This window comes from Poecilia reticulata, chromosome 13 (genome assembly GCF_904066995.2).
Source record: "Poecilia reticulata chromosome 13, P_reticulata-male-v2, whole genome shotgun sequence".
In the NCBI taxonomy this organism is placed as follows: Eukaryota; Metazoa; Chordata; class Actinopteri; order Cyprinodontiformes; family Poeciliidae; genus Poecilia; species Poecilia reticulata.
Genome location: NC_088842.1, coordinates 8,475,370 through 8,494,135, shown reverse-complemented (window position 1 = coordinate 8,494,135; position 18,766 = coordinate 8,475,370). Strand labels below are relative to the sequence as shown.

Sequence of the window (18,766 nt, the reverse complement as noted above, 5' to 3'; positions counted from 1 at the left end):
AAGCCTCTGCTAAAGGACTTTTTAAGCCTTCTGGTCTTTTTTAACCTGGTACCGGCCGTATCCAGTCCTACACATGAGCACAGACACACACTGGACCTGGTTATTTCCTGCGGTCTGCCTGTGACTAACCTGGAAATCTGTGACTCTGTGTTCTCAGATCACCTGCCTGTTTTCCATCCATCCAGCCATTTTCTTTCACCCTTGTCCCTCAGTGGGGTCAGGAGGGTTGCTGGTGCCCATCTCCAGCTAACGTTCCGGGCGAGAGGCGGGGTCACCCTAGACAGGTCGCCAGTCTGTCGCAGGGCAACACAGAGACACACAGGACACACAACCATGCACACACACACTCACAGACCAATTAACATGTTTTTGGATTGTGGGAGGAAACCGGAGTACCCGGAGAAAACCCACGCATGCACAGGGAGAACATGCAAACTCCATGCAGAAAGACCCCAGGCCGGGAATTGAACCCAGAACCTTCTTGCTGCAAGGCAACAGCTCTACCAACTGCGCCACTGTGCAGCCCACACCTGCCTGTTTTATTCACTGTTAGTTTGACACCTACTGCAGTCAAAACTCGCGCTGCTGTTCGGCGCTGTCGGATGATTAACCCTTCCACTGCCACTCAGTTCTCCACTGCTTTTCTTCAGCTCTGTGGATCATCTGACTTCCTCCACTCTGATAGAGAAGAGCTCTGGTCCTGGTTCTATTCTTCCTGTCAAACCATCCTGGACTCGGTTGCTCCATTAAAAACTAGGCAGCCAAGGATTAAACCTGAGCCTTGGTTTAATGACAGAACTCGTGCTGTAAGGAAGGAATGTTGCTTTGTTGAACGAAGGTGGAAAAAGGATAAATTGCAGGTTACTTTTCAGATTTTAAAAGATTGTTGGCGTCTCTACCAGAGCACGGTTTAAGAGGCTAAAAGGGAATATTTGGCAAATATCATTTTCTCTAACAGCCATAACCCACGTGTTTTATTTAACACCATTGATTCTGTGCTTAAGCATTGCAATTTAGCAAATTGTTAATATTGAATGCAGTCAGGGGGCTAGGGGTTTCACCCATGAGTCCAAACATGTTTGGATCGTCCCTGGACAGAAGGCCGATTTTGTAGCTGTCTTTACAAAGTCAATTACCAAGTCAGATTTCAGACCGGATCACTAGCTGATCAGATTATTAACCTCCTATCAAAGTGAATTTAATATTTAACGTGAGAAAACCATAAACTGGCTTTAACATGTGTAAAATGTCTTACTATTTTGATGCCATTTTCAGGTTTACTCAATGAAGTTGTCAAATATACAAGAAAACTGCGAGAAGCACAACTGACACTTTCGATATTTGCTTCAAAAGTAGCTAAAATGATTTGATGTTGAGCTCAAAAACCAGTGGTGGGAAGTAACGAAGTACAAGTACTTCGTTACTGTACTTAAGTACAGTTTTCGTGTATCTGTACTTTACTTAAGTAGATTTAATAATGGGTACTTTCTACTTTTACTCCACTACATTTTACAGTAAGTATCTGTACTTTCTACTTCACTACATTTCTACAAAAGTGTCGCGTTACTCGTTACATCCAAGTCGCGTTGCTCTTTTTTTCCGTTAAAATGTGAAGTTCAAGGACTTAAGGTGGCGCCGTAAAATCCGAGCAATAACGTGACTTAGTGTCTGTTGTCAACCATTGCCTCCACCTTTACTCGCACACGAAGCTTCAAGACATGCGCAGTGGTTTCCTCTGAGCGGGAGGAGATGTTTGTCTATAATATAATAGCGCTGCATAAATTGATATGGCGACATGTAAAATTAGCAGCGCTTCGCTTTCACAGACGGTGGGGACTTCGTCCAACTTTTAGCGTCACTTGGAAGGAAAGCTTAAAGAAAGGTAAGATCTGTGCTAGCAAAGCTAGCTGTTCAGAGACACATGTTGCATCTGATGAAAAAAAGGTTGTCACTCATGCGCTGAATTATTGTGTGGAGGTGTTGACTGAGGTGTCGCATATATGGGACAACGCTGTGACCAAAGTCTGCAATATAGTGATATGACATCTGAACGATCCGATTCTTCTGGACGGATCTTTACCAAGTCCTAAGGACTGAAGCCTCACTGAGAGCCGTTCTTTGTTCTTGTGTACACTGCGGTAGCTATATATATATATATATATATATATATATATATATATATATATATATATATATATATATATATATATAATGAATGTCTATATGAATGTCTATATATATATATATATATATATATATATATATATATATATATAGCTACCGCAGTGTATATATATATATATATATATATATATATATATATATATATATATAGACATTCATTTAATCACTGAATAAGTAAAAGTTGAACGTATGAACACAGAGCATGCTCATTGCTCATTGATTGATTTCGTCTCCTGTCATGGTGGCAAACATCGCAGTGGGAGGGAGGATGAAAACAGTCACGGTGCTCCTTCTGCTTGGTTACTTGTTGCGCCGTTGGACAGTGTTCATAGTTGAACGTTATTTACCGTTAATTGCGATGTTTCAGTTGTGGTTTCTGACATATGCAATATGGGCAACCGCCCAGGGCGTTATTTTTCTAGGAATAGCAGGAGACCTCTGCGGATTGTAGCACAGCGATGAAAGCAAAACAGAATGAAGTGAGTTTTAATTGATACTGGTTAAATATATTTCAGCTCTAAGTATTTAATATCTAGGTGTTTTTATGGGAATGTGGATCTTTCAGATCAATCTGAAAACCAATTTTGATAGGTAAACTTAATGTTATTGTGTCATTTAGCGCGGGGCGCTGGTCTTGGTCTCGGGTTCGGTGGTCTTGACTACAACTCTGCTACATGGCTCCTTGGTTGCATGTCCTCCACCCCGCCCGCACCTTCTTTACATCCCCTTTCAGTTGGATTTCTTTCTAAATAAATGTGCCTAATGAAGTTCATGCTATGTTAGGACAGGAGACAAGATGTTTCCATCCCTGAAATTATGATTCATAGAATCACATATCTAAGTCTAAACTGTTACAGAGAATAAACACAATAAGAACATGTTTAATCTGTGGTAGTGTTAATTAAAATGGCACATTTCTGATGTATTAAAATTAAATACGATCGGCACACTTAATGATATTAGCGATTAGGTAATGCATTCAGCGAGTACTTTTACTTTTAATACTTAAGTATTTTTAAAAACCAGGACTTTTTTTACTTTTACTTAAGTAAAATGTTAATGTGGTACTTTGACTTTTACTTAAGTACATTTTTGACTGTGTATTTGTACTTTTACTTAAGTAAATTTTTTGAGTACTTTCTCCACCACTGTCAAAAACATATTATTCACAGCCTTAAACAGAAAATGAGTTTGCATTTTTGTTGATTCACCTCATCAATTGCTGAGGTGCATTTGTGTGTTATATATGATTTCTTAAGAGTTGTGACACTCATGTTACATGACTTACATAGGCAGAAAAACATTTTGGAGCACTGCAGATTGGGGGGGAAAAATTGTGACTGTGACCCAAGTACACATGAGTAATGGAGACTCAAAAGTAACTAAGATAATTTGACATGGAGCTAAAAAACAGATTATTCACAGCCTGTAATGCGTAAACTATCTCTAACATTCTGTCACAATTTCTTCAAAAAATAAACACAAAAATAACATCTGTTTTCTTTGTCTTACTAAGTTAAAAAGCAAAAATACTTACTTTCACTTTGTTCCACCATGGTTTAGTTGAGCTATTTGAATCTTGATTCAGGTCTCAGAAGTCTGACTTTCTCCTTTAGCTGAACTGACACAAATGTGGGAATTCTGAGTAGAACTGATCTCTTATTGACAAAAGTTCCAAAAGCCTTTGATGACACATCAGCCTATGTGATATCAGAATATTAAGCAGGACAGTTCCGCATATAATTAACTACTGGACTTCATGAGACTATTTTAAAACTAATTTTAGATAATCTTCAAAAATGAATTAATCTCTTATATTGTCAAATGAATGTATCTTTCTTCAAATCAGACAAAAATTGTGTCAAACGTTTGTGCTACTTTTGTGCTGATTTGTGCAGCAAAAGTTTTCATTTGTGCTGCTATCATTTTAAAGATATTAAGAAATGAAAACCTACCATGTTTACTGTAGTGTCCACTGTAGATTGAGTAACAAATGACTCTGAAGATCGCAAGTGCCGAGCAGAAAATAGGCAGCTACATCCTGATGAACAAGAGCAGAAGATGACAGTCAGTGACATAGCATAAAAAATACAGACTTCCTACAACACTTTCAAATTGCTTGTTTGTGGAAGGAGAGTATTTACCAAAATGGAGCAAGATGAAACAGATGATCCCATGATGTTGCATCAGAGTGACAATCTCCTTTTTTATATTGAAAAGCATATGATTATCCTGGTAGCTGTCCAAACTGTCTCCATCTATTAGTCCCCTTCTTACTAAGCATACAAGTGTTTAAATGTGTACATTGATCAGCAGATGACTGTTAAACATAATAGCTAAAAAAATGCTTATATAATACACCTGACTCTCGTCTCGGTATGAGATTGTTGGTTCCCCATTCGAGTCGTAGTGTCCATTAACTGCTAAACGAAGGCTTCATTTCAGCGTAGCTGCACAAAGAGAAAAAGCAAAGTCAGGGAAGAGGGGTCGCTAACTGTCAAAAAGCGTTTTAAATACACACACACGCATATATATATATATATATATATATATATATATATATATATATATATATATATATACACAGATTATATATATATATATATATATATATATATATATATATATATATATATATATATATATATATATATAAAGTTGTCCCACTGTAATACACATATATGACAACTTCGCTGAAAGACGTTGAATGAGCTTTCACGGTGTCCGTAGTTCTCTAGAAGAGCGCGCTCTATGAAAGCGCTGAACAAGCGTGTGCTCGTTATGAGTATTTTGCAGAGCATGTTCACTTTTCTACGGTTAATTATTTAAATTAGGGTTTGCAGAATATTTTGTTTTTGCCCAGAGTGAAAGTAAAATGAAGATTCAAGTGTTGAAGTCCTTAATATTCCACATAATGCCTGTTTGGAAGCTTCTCCTGACATGTGTGATAATTTTCAGCGTTTCTTTATTGAAAAGGTTGGTAGTACCAGGGCTCTTATCACAGCTCCTGACTCTGACCCCTCTGTTTCGGTCCCTTGCTCTGCTGCTTTCAATCAGTTTGAGCTTGTGACTCTCTCACTTTTAGAGGACGTGGTTGGCCACATTAAGCCATCAGGTTCCCCACGTGATCCTGTCCCTCCACGATTTTTTAAAGATACTTTATCTAGCATAGGGCAGCCTGTTCTTGCAATTATAAATGGCAGTCTATCCTCAGGTGTGGTCCCTGCTAGTTTTAAACATGCAATAGTGCATCCATTGCTTAAAAAACCTGGCCTTGATCCTACTGCTCTGGCAAATTATCGGCCTATTTCGAAGCTGCCTTTTCTTTCTAAGGTTTTAGAAAAAATTGTGTACTGTCAGCTGAAACAGTTTTTAGGTGACAATGGCATTCTGGAGGTTTTTCAGTCAGGTTTTAAAACTCTTCATAGTACAGAATCTGCTTTAATAAGAGTTTTTAATGACATCCTTCTTGCATGTGATTCTGGTAACCATGTTGTTCTGATTTTACTTGACCTAACTGCTGCCTTTGATACAGTAGACCATTTTAATATCGCGATTACACCACATTGTTGGTATTGATGGCACTGTTCTTAAATGGTTCCGGTCCTACCTGGAGGAGAGAACATTTTCAGTGAAAATTACTGACTCTGAATCATCTGCTGCTTCAATGCCTTATGGTGTCCCACAGGGCTCAATTCTGGGCCCACTGCTTTTCTTTCTTTATTTACTGCCTCTGGGTTCTATCCTCAGGAAACATGGGATTTCATTTCATTGTTATGCTGATGACTGTCAGATTTATTTGCCCCTGAAGCAGAAGGATGTCCATTCCATTAAACATCTCCTGGCAGGTCTAGATGATATTAAACGTTGGTTGGCCTTGAACTTTTTTAAAATTTTAATGAAAAGAAAACAGAGGTGATGGTGTTTGGACCCAGTGGCTCCTGTGAGTCCTCCTCTGTTGACCTGTGACCCTTGGAGGCGTATTTTAAACCTGTTATTACATGTCTTGGTTTTAAGGTGGACAGTGATTTTAAATTGGACAGCCAAATCAGAGCCGTGGTTAAGTCCAGCTTTTATCATTTAAGGCGATTGGCATCAGTGAAATCTTTTCTTTCCAGGCAGCATTTTGAAACAGTGATCCACGCTTTTATTTCGACTCGATTGGATTACTGTAACGCACTTTATCTGGGAGTCAGTCAGTCGCTGCTCTCACGTCTGCAGCTGGTTCAGAATGCTGCAGCATGACTTTTGACAGGAACTCGAAAGAGGGAGCATGTGACCCCTGTCCTGGCCTCACTTTACTGGCTGCCTGTACATTTTTGGAATCATTTTAAAATTCTTATGTTTGTTTTTAAATCACTGCATAATCTTGCCCCGGCTTACCTCTCTGAGCTTCTTCACCCCTACGTACCCTATCGGTCTCTCAGGTCCGCAGATCAGCTGCTCTTGGAGGTACCAAGATCCAGGAGGAAGCTCAGAGGGGACAGTCAGTTCTCTGTAATGGGTCCTAAGTTATGGAATGACTTGCCTTTGCAGGTCAGAGAGGCCCCTTCACTGTCCACTTTTAAAGTTCGTCTTAAAACCCATCTATTTTACTTGGCTTTCAACTCCAGCGGGATCTAGTTTTGAATTGTATGTTTTTGTTTTTAAACTGTAAGTTTTTATTTTTTTATTATGTTGTGTTTTAATGTACAGCACTTTGTATCAGCTGTGGTTGTTTTAAAGTGCTTTATAAATAAAGTTGGTTTGGTTTGGTTTGGTTTGGTTTATTTAATGCTCTACTGGATACCGAGTATAAACTGTTCATCAGTCTGTTTGTTCTTGCTTTTATGCTCCTGTATCTGCAGCCAGATGGCAGCAGTTGGAACAAATTGTGAGCGGGGTGTGAGGAGTCTTTTAAAATATTCTTGGCTTTCCTGAATCAGTGGGACCTGTGGAGATCTTCGAGAGAAGGCAGGGAGCAGCCCATGGTCTGCTGAGCAGATTTTACAATTCTTTGGAGAGTCTTCCTCTGTGCTGCTGTGCAGTTGGGGAACCACACAGAGACAGGTGACGGTTTCAATAGAACATCGATAGAAAAAAATAAAAACAACTCTTTAATTAAATGAGTTAAGACAAATATGATTGAAATATGATTGAATATAACTTGAATAAAACAGTATTTTGTAGTCACATAAGGGTCGTTGGGAGACTTTCTACTCCCAAATTTTTCCATGCGTGTACAAATCCATGGAAAAATGTTCCATGCATCTATGTTGGTTTCTTTGATATCACCTTCACATTTCATAAAAAAATAATAACATAATAAAATAACACGTCTCATGTGTCCATAAATATGACCTTTTAACATGAAAGGTAATAGGAGATACCTTGGACGTTCTCCGGCAACAAGAACAAGTATGAAGGATGACAAAGAAACAAGAATGCTGCTCAGGGTTATGTTATGTGTACTCCTGTGGTGGAACGGTCAGTTCAGTGCACATTCATAAGAAAGCCTCAGGGGAGTATAACTCAAAAAATGTCAACATTTTGAAACAGTACACAGATTACGTGCTCTCATGATGTGACAATGATGCCTTTGTTACTTCTCAGAAATGGTGAGTACATCGTTTTGCTCTTTGAACACCTCATTATTAAAAATAAAAGAACTTGTGTGGGAAAAAAAGCATTTAATAGTAGAGTTTTATGTGTTTTTAGTCCCGTATACAGGATTAACGGTCTTAGTAAAGTACATTTTGTTCGTGTATCATTTCCTACTTTTGCATCGTTACAGATCATATTCCTGTGTCTTTATGGTTCGCTTTTACAGGGTCACATTGAGCAAAAGGTATTGAATTTTTTACATTTGAAAAAACAATAGGGATTCAAAACAATTATTGACTGTAGGTAGAGCTTGCTGTACTGTGGGTCATAGCTGAAAAAGATCTATCCAACACCTCAAGTAGCACCAGTAACACAGAAGAAGCTCTCGATTTCAAAACATCATATCAGGACGCATGTGCTGTATTGTAAAGGTAAGCCAATCCCGAGAGTAGGCCTAACATTTGATCATCTGTGACCCCGATGTTTCCTTTTTACCCAACCTCATCATTTGTTCGCATGTGAATCGGGAGGGAGTATGTTTCCTGCACCTGAAGGTCTGTGAAACTTTTGTAACCTACTTTCAGTGTGTACGATAAAAATAAAAAATACTGTATTGCATACATTTTGTGTTATTTGGTGTGTCGCATCTAGTGCTTCTTAAAATGATCAATCCAACGTTAAAAGTGAACAGATTAACCTACACCGGAATTTTAAATAGTCCACTCCAGACCTAAATTCAACTGAAAATCCATGTGAAAAACTCAAAAATGAATGTTCACCGTTTAACTGGATTGAGTTTGAGCTATTTTGGAAAGATGATTGGGCGTAGTTTTTGTCTAGAAGGTTGGTAGAGAGACACCAAAGGAAAAACAGCTGTAGTTCCATAAAGAAGTGGTTTTGTAAGATTCAGAATGCCACGCTTTGGTATTTTTATTTGTGAAAATAAGTGAAAATGATGTAAGTTTTTCATTCCACTTACTAATATGACCACTTACTAATATGCGCTACTTTGTTTTGGACGGTCACATGAAATCTACATAAAATCGAATAAAGTTTGAGATTGTATCTTGGCAATTGTGCAAACGCTCAAAGGGTGTGAATACGTTTGCGTGACATATTTTCAAATGTCAAATGAGCTAAAAATACTCTTCCACTTGGGTTTGTTTTTTTCCCATTTGTTATTAGATTTTTGTTGTTTCTAAATTCTAAAAAAAGATATCCACACTGGATATCTGAGGCAAACGTAATTTAAAAAGAAAAGTCATTGCACCCTTGTTGAATCAAAAGTTTACTGTTCCAAGAACAGAAAATTAAAAACAGAAAACAAAGCCACTGATATCAGTCTGGAAAAGGTCACACAAACATTTTCACACACAATACCATTATCCAATAATGTATTATTGTATATTATTATGCTCGGGAGTAGTTAACCTATCCAAATTACTCCAAAAGCCAATTGGCAACTCATCAGAAAGGTAACAAAAGAACCCAGAGTAAGATCTAAAGTGCTGCAGGGCTCACTTGCCTCTGTCAATCTAAGTTGTTCATGATTCTAAGATACCAACTGAGCAAAAATGACAATCAATTGGAGAGTTCCTAAGCCAAAACCACTGCAAACCAACAAGAACACAAAGACATACTGGCTCACATTTACCAAAAACATCTTGGTGATTCTCAGGACTCGTCAATGCGTGGACTAATGTGGAACTTGTTTGATGAGCATCCAGTTAAATAAGGAGTAAAACTAACTCAACATTTTGGAAACATAGCATTATACATGAACAAACTCATGGTCATAGCAGTGGGATAGTTTGGGGTTGCATTGGTGCTTCATAGACTGAAACCAGGGGTAGATAAACCATCGGAAAGTTCCGAAAAATTGTTAGGGACGCAAAGAAAAACTACACAAATAACTTCATCTGAAAAACCAGACTCCGAAAATAGAGAAGTGTGACTGTTTGAAGATGCACGATAAGAAGGCACTTGAAGAAAAATAGACTGCAAGATCGAGTCACCAGAAGAAAGATAATACTTTAAAAGTGCCACAAGATATCCTGCTTACAGTTTGCCAGGCAGCACAGAGACAAGCATAAACATTTCTGGAACAAACATGCAGGTCATTCAAGACAGCCCAGAAATTTACAGGAAACAGAGGCTTTTTGCCAAGAAGAACGGACAACTTTACCATCAGAGAAAATAAAGAGCCTCATCCACATCTACCACAAAAGACTCCATGCTGATGTTCAGGGGGGCAGTACACAATATTAAGGACTGGGGTATGTGAAGTTTTGATCAGGGTATAGAAAGTTTCTGGTGTCAACATGATTTAAAAGAAGTAAGCACAGATTATAGACAATAAATGGCGACACCATTTATTGTGGTGTCGCCACAAAAACTAGAAGTTTTTGTGTTGTCTTTCATGTTCTCAGAAAAATGGGCAAAACAAAAAATCTGAATTGTGTCAAGGTTTGTATATTTATGAGCACAGCTATATTATACAATCCTTTCTGTGTTTTTCTATCACTTTGTAATTTATATTTATCGCTCCACCTTTTGCTTCCTATTAATTACGTGTTAGATATTCAATCATTTCCTTTTTTTTATTCTAGTAACAGGTTTGCTGATCACTATTTTAAACAGTATTTGTCTATACAATCCCCAAGCAGGATGATCATCTATTCATTAAGTGAATGTTTCTGACCTTTGAAATTACCTTGTTCTTCCCTCATGTGTCAGATAGCTGGAGGCCATATGTACAATAAACGATTTTTGTTTACTGATTCAATAACTACTCTTCCTGTTGCTCTTCTGCAGACACCTGCTATCACCTACTTAGCCTACAAAATAAAGAACAGTTTCTGTTTTAATAAATATAAAAATTTCTGAGGGTGTTCATCTTGTTTTTTGTGTTGTGTTGTTTGGCATGAATATAACTTTTTTTTCTCGTGTGAATGAGCTTCCACAGTTTGAGTTGGTGTATCACATTAAATCCCATTACAGTACATACGTTTTTAGATGTAGCTTGCAGATGTAGTTGGACAAAAAGTGCAACACTACAAACTGGATAACAAATAATTTTTCTACCCCTTGTAAATAGAATCTAAAAACGTTCAGGTTTTGTGTTAAAAAAAAGTTACACACCGAGGAAAACATAGTACTCTGAAACGTAGGTGAATGAACAAGAAGTCTGTGGCTGCTACTGGATCTTTCCTTTTTCAGTATTGCTAGTCATTACTAGAAACCTCCATTATTCGAGACAAATTTCGTTTTTTAAGAGGTTGGGAAGTATGACGGCAGATGATTGGCTAGCTTCCTCTAGCGTTCTAGAGAATTCCGCGTGCCAGTGTTTATGAGGAGGCGCGGCCTCTGCAGCAGCAAGCACACGCGCCGAGAAGTAGATCACCAAGACAACCGGGGAAATCACAACTGTCCTCATCCAGGTTTACTGAACGGAGAAGTTCATCAAGAGTATCGGTTACAACCGCTGTAATTCGAGAAGAAGCAAGTCTGCTGATTCAACGAAGGTATTTAATGTTTTACTAGTCTTATTAATTTGTTTATTTGTATTTTTTTTTAAGTAGTGGGGAAAAAAACCGTGAAATAGTAGATTTTGAGGCTTTAACGTTCGAGCAACGTTTCAAACAAACGACTGTTTTACATGTTTTACTGTTACCCAGTTTTACATTACCATTTGTTGCGTCACAATGGTGCAATTTTCTTTTTTGGCATAATTAAAGTCACCCAGCAACATGTCAGAAATTATGTTGTTGCATTTTATCTGTACTTATTGCTATTCACATCGGTTAACTCCAACAGTTTTTGGGCCTTTGAACTCCACGTCCATACGCTTTTCTTTAATATTCTTTAACGTCATATATTAAGGGGAAAGTTCCAGAAAGTTCCTAGCACTCTTTAAGGATACACCGCCCCCAGCTCTCACTTAACCTGCTTCGGATAATGTGGGGTGCAGAAGCATGCAGATTGTTAAGGTAGCATTAGGCTACTCCCTGCTGTCAAACCGAATTATAACCAAGATAAGTTGGATCAACATCATTAAATGGTAAAATATTTGTATAAAAGCTTTATTCCAGATTTTTGTCTGCTCAAGCAAACGAGATGCTCAATCGTTATATTTGAAACTCTGAATCAAGTAATGATAATTAAATCCCTTTTAATTCGATTTATTTACCTAAAAGTAAATGCAATTGTTTGTGTTTTGATGCTAAGATGCTTACGTTTTTGACAGTGAAATTTACTGAGGATTCAGATTTTCTAAGAAACATTAACTTGTATGAGAGTAACTTTATTTTTAATGCCTTAACAAATAATGCTCTTTCTTTACAGACAAGAAAACTCAAGCTGAACACAAGCAGCATGGCAACAGCAGAGCTACTGAAACAAATGGCACAGATACAGTTAATCTCATTGCAGCCTGGTGTAGAAAAAAAATTGAGGTTGTAGCTCATTCATAGCCTGACATTTAAAAAATCATGTTCCCATTTACAGCAAACTGTTTAGGGCTTTGCTACCATGTGGTCATTAGGTCTATTTTAGGTTCTGGAAGTCCCTTCATTAGGTTCTCTGTAAGTTAAATCAGCTTCTAATAAATCTGGAGCGAGACTACTCCACTCAACTCTTGAAACAGTTTGATATTTAACTTTATGTGTTCAGTCTATGACCCAAACACTTAAAATATTCTTGGTTATTTGTAGTGATCATGTAGTGAAGTTACAACTAGCTTTCCATCCTATTATTCTTGGTGTCCTGGGTCTGACTTAAACCCATGAAGTCTGTAGAAAACCTTTTTTCTTTTGTCAGTTAGGATGTAGTGAACAGTGTTCCTGGAAGAGACCCGTGTTGTCACAATAAAGGCCTGTTGTTAGGCCTCTGACTGACTAATAGCTTTTTAACAGGTGCTCTGGATTTTTCCCCTTCCCTCATGTATGATGTGCTCAGAGTCTGTTAATAGCTTTGTTGCTCCGTACACTTCATCACAAATCTTCACAGACGCTTAAAGAGATCCAGGGTCGTCTGTGATATACTGTCTGTTTAATGATTAATAACTACTCTTCCTCTTTTAGAGACCATGTCCAAGGGACCAGCTGTAGGCATTGACCTGGGCACTACCTACTCTTGTGTGGGAGTGTTTCAGCACGGGAAAGTTGAGATCATTGCTAATGACCAGGGAAACCGGACCACGCCCAGTTATGTGGCCTTTACTGACACAGAGAGGCTGATTGGAGATGCAGCCAAGAACCAGGTGGCCCTCAATCCCAACAACACCGTTTTTGGTACGACTTTTGCTCCTTTTTAAAGAGAAAGAAAAAAAGTATGAATACTGACCTGATTAGGGAGACAGTAACAAAGCTCACAGATGGTTTCTCTGCTGTTTCCTCAGATGCAAAGCGGCTTATTGGGCGTCGTTTTGACGATAGCGTTGTCCAATCAGACATGAAACACTGGCCCTTCACCATCATCAATGATAGCTCGAGGCCCAAAGTGAAAGTGGAGTACAAAGGGGAGACGAAGACCTTCTACCCGGAGGAGATCTCCTCCATGGTGCTGCTGAAGATGAAGGAGATTGCTGAGGCATACCTTGGCAAGGTACACAAGTCTACTCAAACTTTTAGCTCGCCGCTGTACAACTTTTGGCATATATTCATCATTTGCGAAGTGTTTGAGATGCGTTTTGTATTGCAAAACGCATCTCAAACTGCATGTTTTGAGTCAGAATTTTTCCTTAGTATCTCCAAGACAAAAAGGATGCTGTAAAAACATAATAACAATATTCATCTTAAGAATCTTACATGGGTTTATACACCTGTTTGAATTTATACAAACAGTTCAATTTAAAACTGCAATAAAGAACAAATCGATTTACAAAATATCTCGTTAAAATATGAAAATATATTCTCTCTCTTTTAATTTTTTTTTTTGGTTCAGACTATAACAAATGCCGTGGTGACTGTGCCTGCCTACTTCAATGACTCTCAGCGCCAGGCCACCAAAGACGCTGGGACCATTTCTGGGCTCAATGTTCTGCGTATCATTAACGAGCCGACGGCTGCTGCCATTGCTTACGGTTTGGACAAAAAGGTAAAAAAAATAAAAATAAAAAATCGATTCTGAGCACTTTTTTGCAATTAACAGACAAATGTTTCCTTTAACTTTTGAATTTTTTTTTCCTTAAGGGATTTAGATATAAATGAAATTGTTGCTTTTGTAAACAGAAGAGGAAAATTGAGTCCCAATTATAGTCGTTCATCCTATGTTTTAAAGCTGCATTAGGTAACTTTTATAAAAAAATGAAGAAAAAAGGTTGTTTTTACACATTTGCTAAAACTGTCACTATGTACTGACAGAAGAATATGAGACAGATAATCTGTGAGGAAGATCAAGCTGTTCTGGCTCCCCCCAGTGGTCCTATTACCATCTGCAGAAATATATTGCTCCTGGTCAGCAGCAGCCAGTCAAATTGAGTAGGAAAGGTCTAGGCACTGTCAATCAAGCTCATGCGCGTGCTGCTCACATCCGTCTCCCACACAGTGCATGTCAAGATTGCTGTTTTACTTAAGCTGTGGTAATTGTGGAGAAACAACCTAACATTACAGCCGTCTGTATGTTATTTTTAGGACTTCATATTTTTAGGTTTTTGTGATGAAAAGCACTTTGAACTGCTTTGTTGCTGAAACATGCTGCACAAATCAACTTGATTGATTGACTAACATTACAGGAAAACTGTCTTAGGCTCCGCTGTGTTGAAGGGGACGGTGAGGTGTGATGGTTAAAAATGTCAGGTTAAGTCCATGGTTTTCTCAGGACTTCCTAGTTCAGCTTTGAAGCTCTCTGCTTACTTTTTTTAAATTTCTCTTTTATTTTCATTTAATGCATCAAAACACTTTGATGCACTTTTCTGAGTTTGGTAAACGTGAAAAGTTTCCAAAAGATCAAAAGATGCTTTGATACATACATGGGTATGATCTTGTAATCCCCTTTTTTTTCCTGGATTCAAAACTACCAACAGCATCAAAGGTTGATAAAGTGCTTCTGACATTAGAATAACAGATCAAAATGCCTCTTTTCATTTCAGGTGGGATGCGAGAAGAACGTCCTCATCTTCGACCTGGGCGGCGGCACTTTCGACGTCTCCATCCTGACCATCGAGGACGGCATCTTCGAGGTGAAGGCCACGGCGGGCGACACCCACCTGGGCGGCGAGGACTTCGACAACCGCATGGTGAACCACTTCATCTCCGAGTTCAAGCGCAAGTACAAGAAGGACATCAGCGACAACAAGAGGGCGGTGCGTCGCCTGCGCACGGCCTGCGAGCGGGCCAAGCGCACGCTGTCTTCCAGCACGCAGGCCAGCATCGAGATCGACTCCCTGTACGAGGGCATCGACTTCTACACGTCCATCACCAGGGCGCGCTTCGAGGAGCTGAACGCGGACCTGTTCCGCGGAACGCTGGAGCCCGTGGAGAAGTCTCTCCGAGACGCCAAGATGGACAAGGCTCAGATCCACGAGATCGTCTTGGTGGGAGGCTCAACCCGCATCCCAAAGATCCAGAAGCTCCTGCAGGACTTTTTTAACGGGAAGGAACTCAACAAGAGCATCAACCCTGACGAGGCGGTGGCGTACGGTGCAGGTATGCTCACTAAACACCTTAAATGACGCTGTAATTTCAAGACGAAGACGCTAAGCGTTTGTTTCGCAGCTGTCCAGGCGGCCATCTTGTGCGGAGACAAATCCGAGAATGTTCAGGACCTGCTGCTGTTGGACGTGACGCCCTTGTCTCTGGGCATTGAGACGGCAGGCGGCGTCATGACCGTGCTGATCAAGAGGAACACCACCATCCCCACCAAGCAGACCCAGACCTTCACAACTTACTCCGACAACCAGCCTGGCGTGCTCATTCAGGCGAGGCAGCCGTCTGTTTACGTTCGTCTTCCGAAAGATGAAACAAGTTCCAGTTGAGTTGACCATAGCTGTCGTCTTCATAGGTGTTTGAGGGCGAAAGGGCCATGACCAAAGATAACAACCTCCTCGGGAAATTTGAGCTGACGGGAATACCGCCAGCTCCTCGCGGGGTCCCTCAGATTGAGGTGACGTTCGATATCGACGCTAACGGCATCATGAACGTCTCCGCCGTCGACAAGAGCACCGGGAAGGAGAATAAAATCACCATCACAAACGACAAAGGTAACAAAACTCCTTTAAATTTATTGAAAAGCTAACCCCGGCCGTCAGTTTTTATCGTAGCTTTTCATCATAACCCATTTTGCTTCTCTCTTCCTTGCTCTCCAAGGCCGCTTGAGCAAAGAGGATATCGAGCGCATGGTTCACGAAGCGGAGACGTACAGGGCCGAAGACGACTTCCAGCGAGAAAAGGTGGTGGCCAAGAACAGCCTGGAGTCCTACACCTTCAACATTAGGTCCACCGTAGAGGACGAGAAGCTGAAGGACAAGATCAGCGAATCGGACAAGAAGAAGATCCTGGACAAATGCAACGAGGTCATCAGCTGGCTCGACAAAAATCAGGTTCGAGTTTGAGAGAAGTAGTTTCAACAGTTTTGTAAGACTTATAGATTGAAGAGGCGTTAACACTGTTTTCACTGTGAAATTAGCTACTTCTGACTCATTGATTGTATACAGATCATAGCATTTCTGCATGAAGATACTGTAGGCTGGTACTGCTACTAGATGCTCTTGTATTTGCAGATTGCACATGACATTTTGAGACAGCTTTGAGTTGGGCTGCAGAGCTCATAAGCTCACAATCAATTAATCGCTGGACAAATTCAAATGAACGCAATCATTTCCATTTGGACAAGGATTGTTAGAGATGCTCCCCTTTTATATTGCCATTTTGAGAAACTCTGTAAACATTTGACACTCATTACAAAGTAGGTAGTTTGCACTACCTGCCACTTTTACATGTTTTCCCTGTCTAAGCTGAATGATTATTGAGATAAGTGTTCTTCAGAAATGACTTTTTTAAATCTTTGAATGGATATTCTTGGAGTAATATGCCATTATTATTATGAAAGTAGTTGAAAATGGTCTGAACATGGTAATAGAATATCTGGGACAATTTATCGTCCATTAAAATTTGTTATCGTAACAGCCTTAAGTGTTCAACTAAATTTATGTCTGCTAACAAGAGGCATAAAGCTGCAGTGGGAGTCTGCGTTTACTGGATCAATATCCAATTGGCCGACTGATCACCGTGAAAAACCATTTTCTGGTCACAGCCCCACTGGAATATTTCTCCACCCTACTTTCAAGTCTATTTTTAATCAATATTGATCACCAGCTTTATTCTCTTCCGGTTCCTTGCTGCAAAACAGCCTGACGCAGATCCTCCATGTTCTCAGACTCGTTCTCATCCATCCGTATATGTCAATATGTTTTTCTGCTGGTGATTATAGTATTCCCATTGTGTTGTAAAAAAAAAAATCAATCCAAATATGGTTCCCATTTTCTGTTATTCAATAATCTAAAACAGCAAAGATGGAGTTTGTTGGTCATTATCTCCGTCTGTCGACATAGCAACGACCATGCGGTAACGGGCCAGCTGTGCACACAAATTAATAAATTGTTTAGAGCAGGTTAAAATAATTCTCTCTGCAGAATTTTATGTTGCATATTTCCCACAGTAGAAAGAAAAACCCAAGTTATTTTAGGAAAAGGTTTAATTTAAGAATTACTGAATTGAAAATATCCTGGCACTTCTCAGCTTTATTTTTACCCAGAAAATAGTAGAAAATTATATTTAACATTGTTTGTTTCTTTGTTTGTTTTTTTTAGACTGCAGAGAAAGAGGAGTTTGAGCACCAGCAGAAGGAGCTTGAGAAGTTGTGCAACCCGATTATGACCAAGCTGTACCAGAGTGAAGGACAGATGCCAGGAGCTGGTGCGCCCCGAACAGGAGGGGTCTCGGGCCCCACCATAGAGGAGGTCGACTAAGCTGCACTGAAGCCTCAACAGATGTTCTTTCTTTATGTTCGATGTCACAGACGGCCTTATTCATATTTCCAATGCATGTTCTGAAAAGTAAACAAATAATTACTGTCCTCTGGACATTGTTTATCTGTTGTTGTTTTTTTAAACTCTCTGCGAGTTTCTAAGTTAAAATGGTTAATGTTTATATTGCCTCAAAGTATTTCTGTTGATTACTTTGAGATGAAGTTGTATGTTGCACAGTTCTTCACCAAAAGAAGAATGAATAAATAAATAAATAACTTTGGACTCATTTTACTTCTTGCAAGTCTTCTGGTCTCTATAAAATGCACAACTTTCTAGTATTTTCAATAACTATAAGTGGAATTTCTGTGATGTAACTTTAAAGGTTGATCTATTATGTTTCCTTTGAAACAAGTTAAAAGGAACAAAAACAACTCAGAGTTTACACTCACTCTTTCTACAAACCAAAATGGCTCCATATTTTGATGTTTCAGTGTCGCATTCGAAGACGCGATAGTGCTAAGAGGTGCTAATTTCAAAGAGGTTAAATTATTATGACTTAACTGTAAAAAGGCTTGATGAGTTTCAACAGTTAAGTAGAAACTGCACAAAAAATTGGATCTTTTTAGTGCAATTCAGAGTAGATTTTAACCACTGTACGGTCATTGGTGTTCAATGGCAGTTAGAAACATTTAACGGTTATTTTTCATGATGATCAAATGAAATATTCAACCCAAAGGAAGCATATGTAGTGGTTCCAAGGTGAAACCTTGAGGAACACCACCAGTTGCTGGATTTGTAGAGGAAAATGGTTCCCCCAGTTTAATAGACAAAGATTGTCCAGACAAATGGAAGGAAAGCACTAAAAATCCCAACCTGACCAAGCGCATTTAAGAAGCTACCATAAAATTAAACAAAATTAGAATTTATGACAGTTTTAATAGTCATGTATAATCAGTGAATCAAATTGATTTGATTAGACACCAATGGTTGAGAAATTAGCGCTGCAATTCATTTTCCGTACTGATCCCGAGA

At 39.1% G+C, this 18,766-nt stretch overlaps 1 protein-coding gene across 1 annotated transcript; it reads left to right on the top strand.

Moving 5' to 3' along the window:
- Nucleotides 1-11,133: 11,133 nt before the first annotated feature.
- On the top strand, nucleotides 11,134-18,025 carry hspa8b (heat shock protein family A (Hsp70) member 8b). Its single transcript, XM_008425021.2, has 9 exons — nucleotides 11,134-11,291; nucleotides 12,849-13,058; nucleotides 13,166-13,371; nucleotides 13,711-13,863; nucleotides 14,858-15,413; nucleotides 15,483-15,685; nucleotides 15,769-15,967; nucleotides 16,074-16,306; nucleotides 17,576-18,025. The coding sequence occupies exons 2-9, from the start codon at nucleotides 12,854-12,856 to the stop codon at nucleotides 17,732-17,734; spliced, it is 1,914 nt and encodes a 637-aa protein (XP_008423243.1). The 5' UTR covers nucleotides 11,134-11,291; nucleotides 12,849-12,853; the 3' UTR covers nucleotides 17,735-18,025.
- Nucleotides 18,026-18,766: the final 741 nt, after the last annotated feature.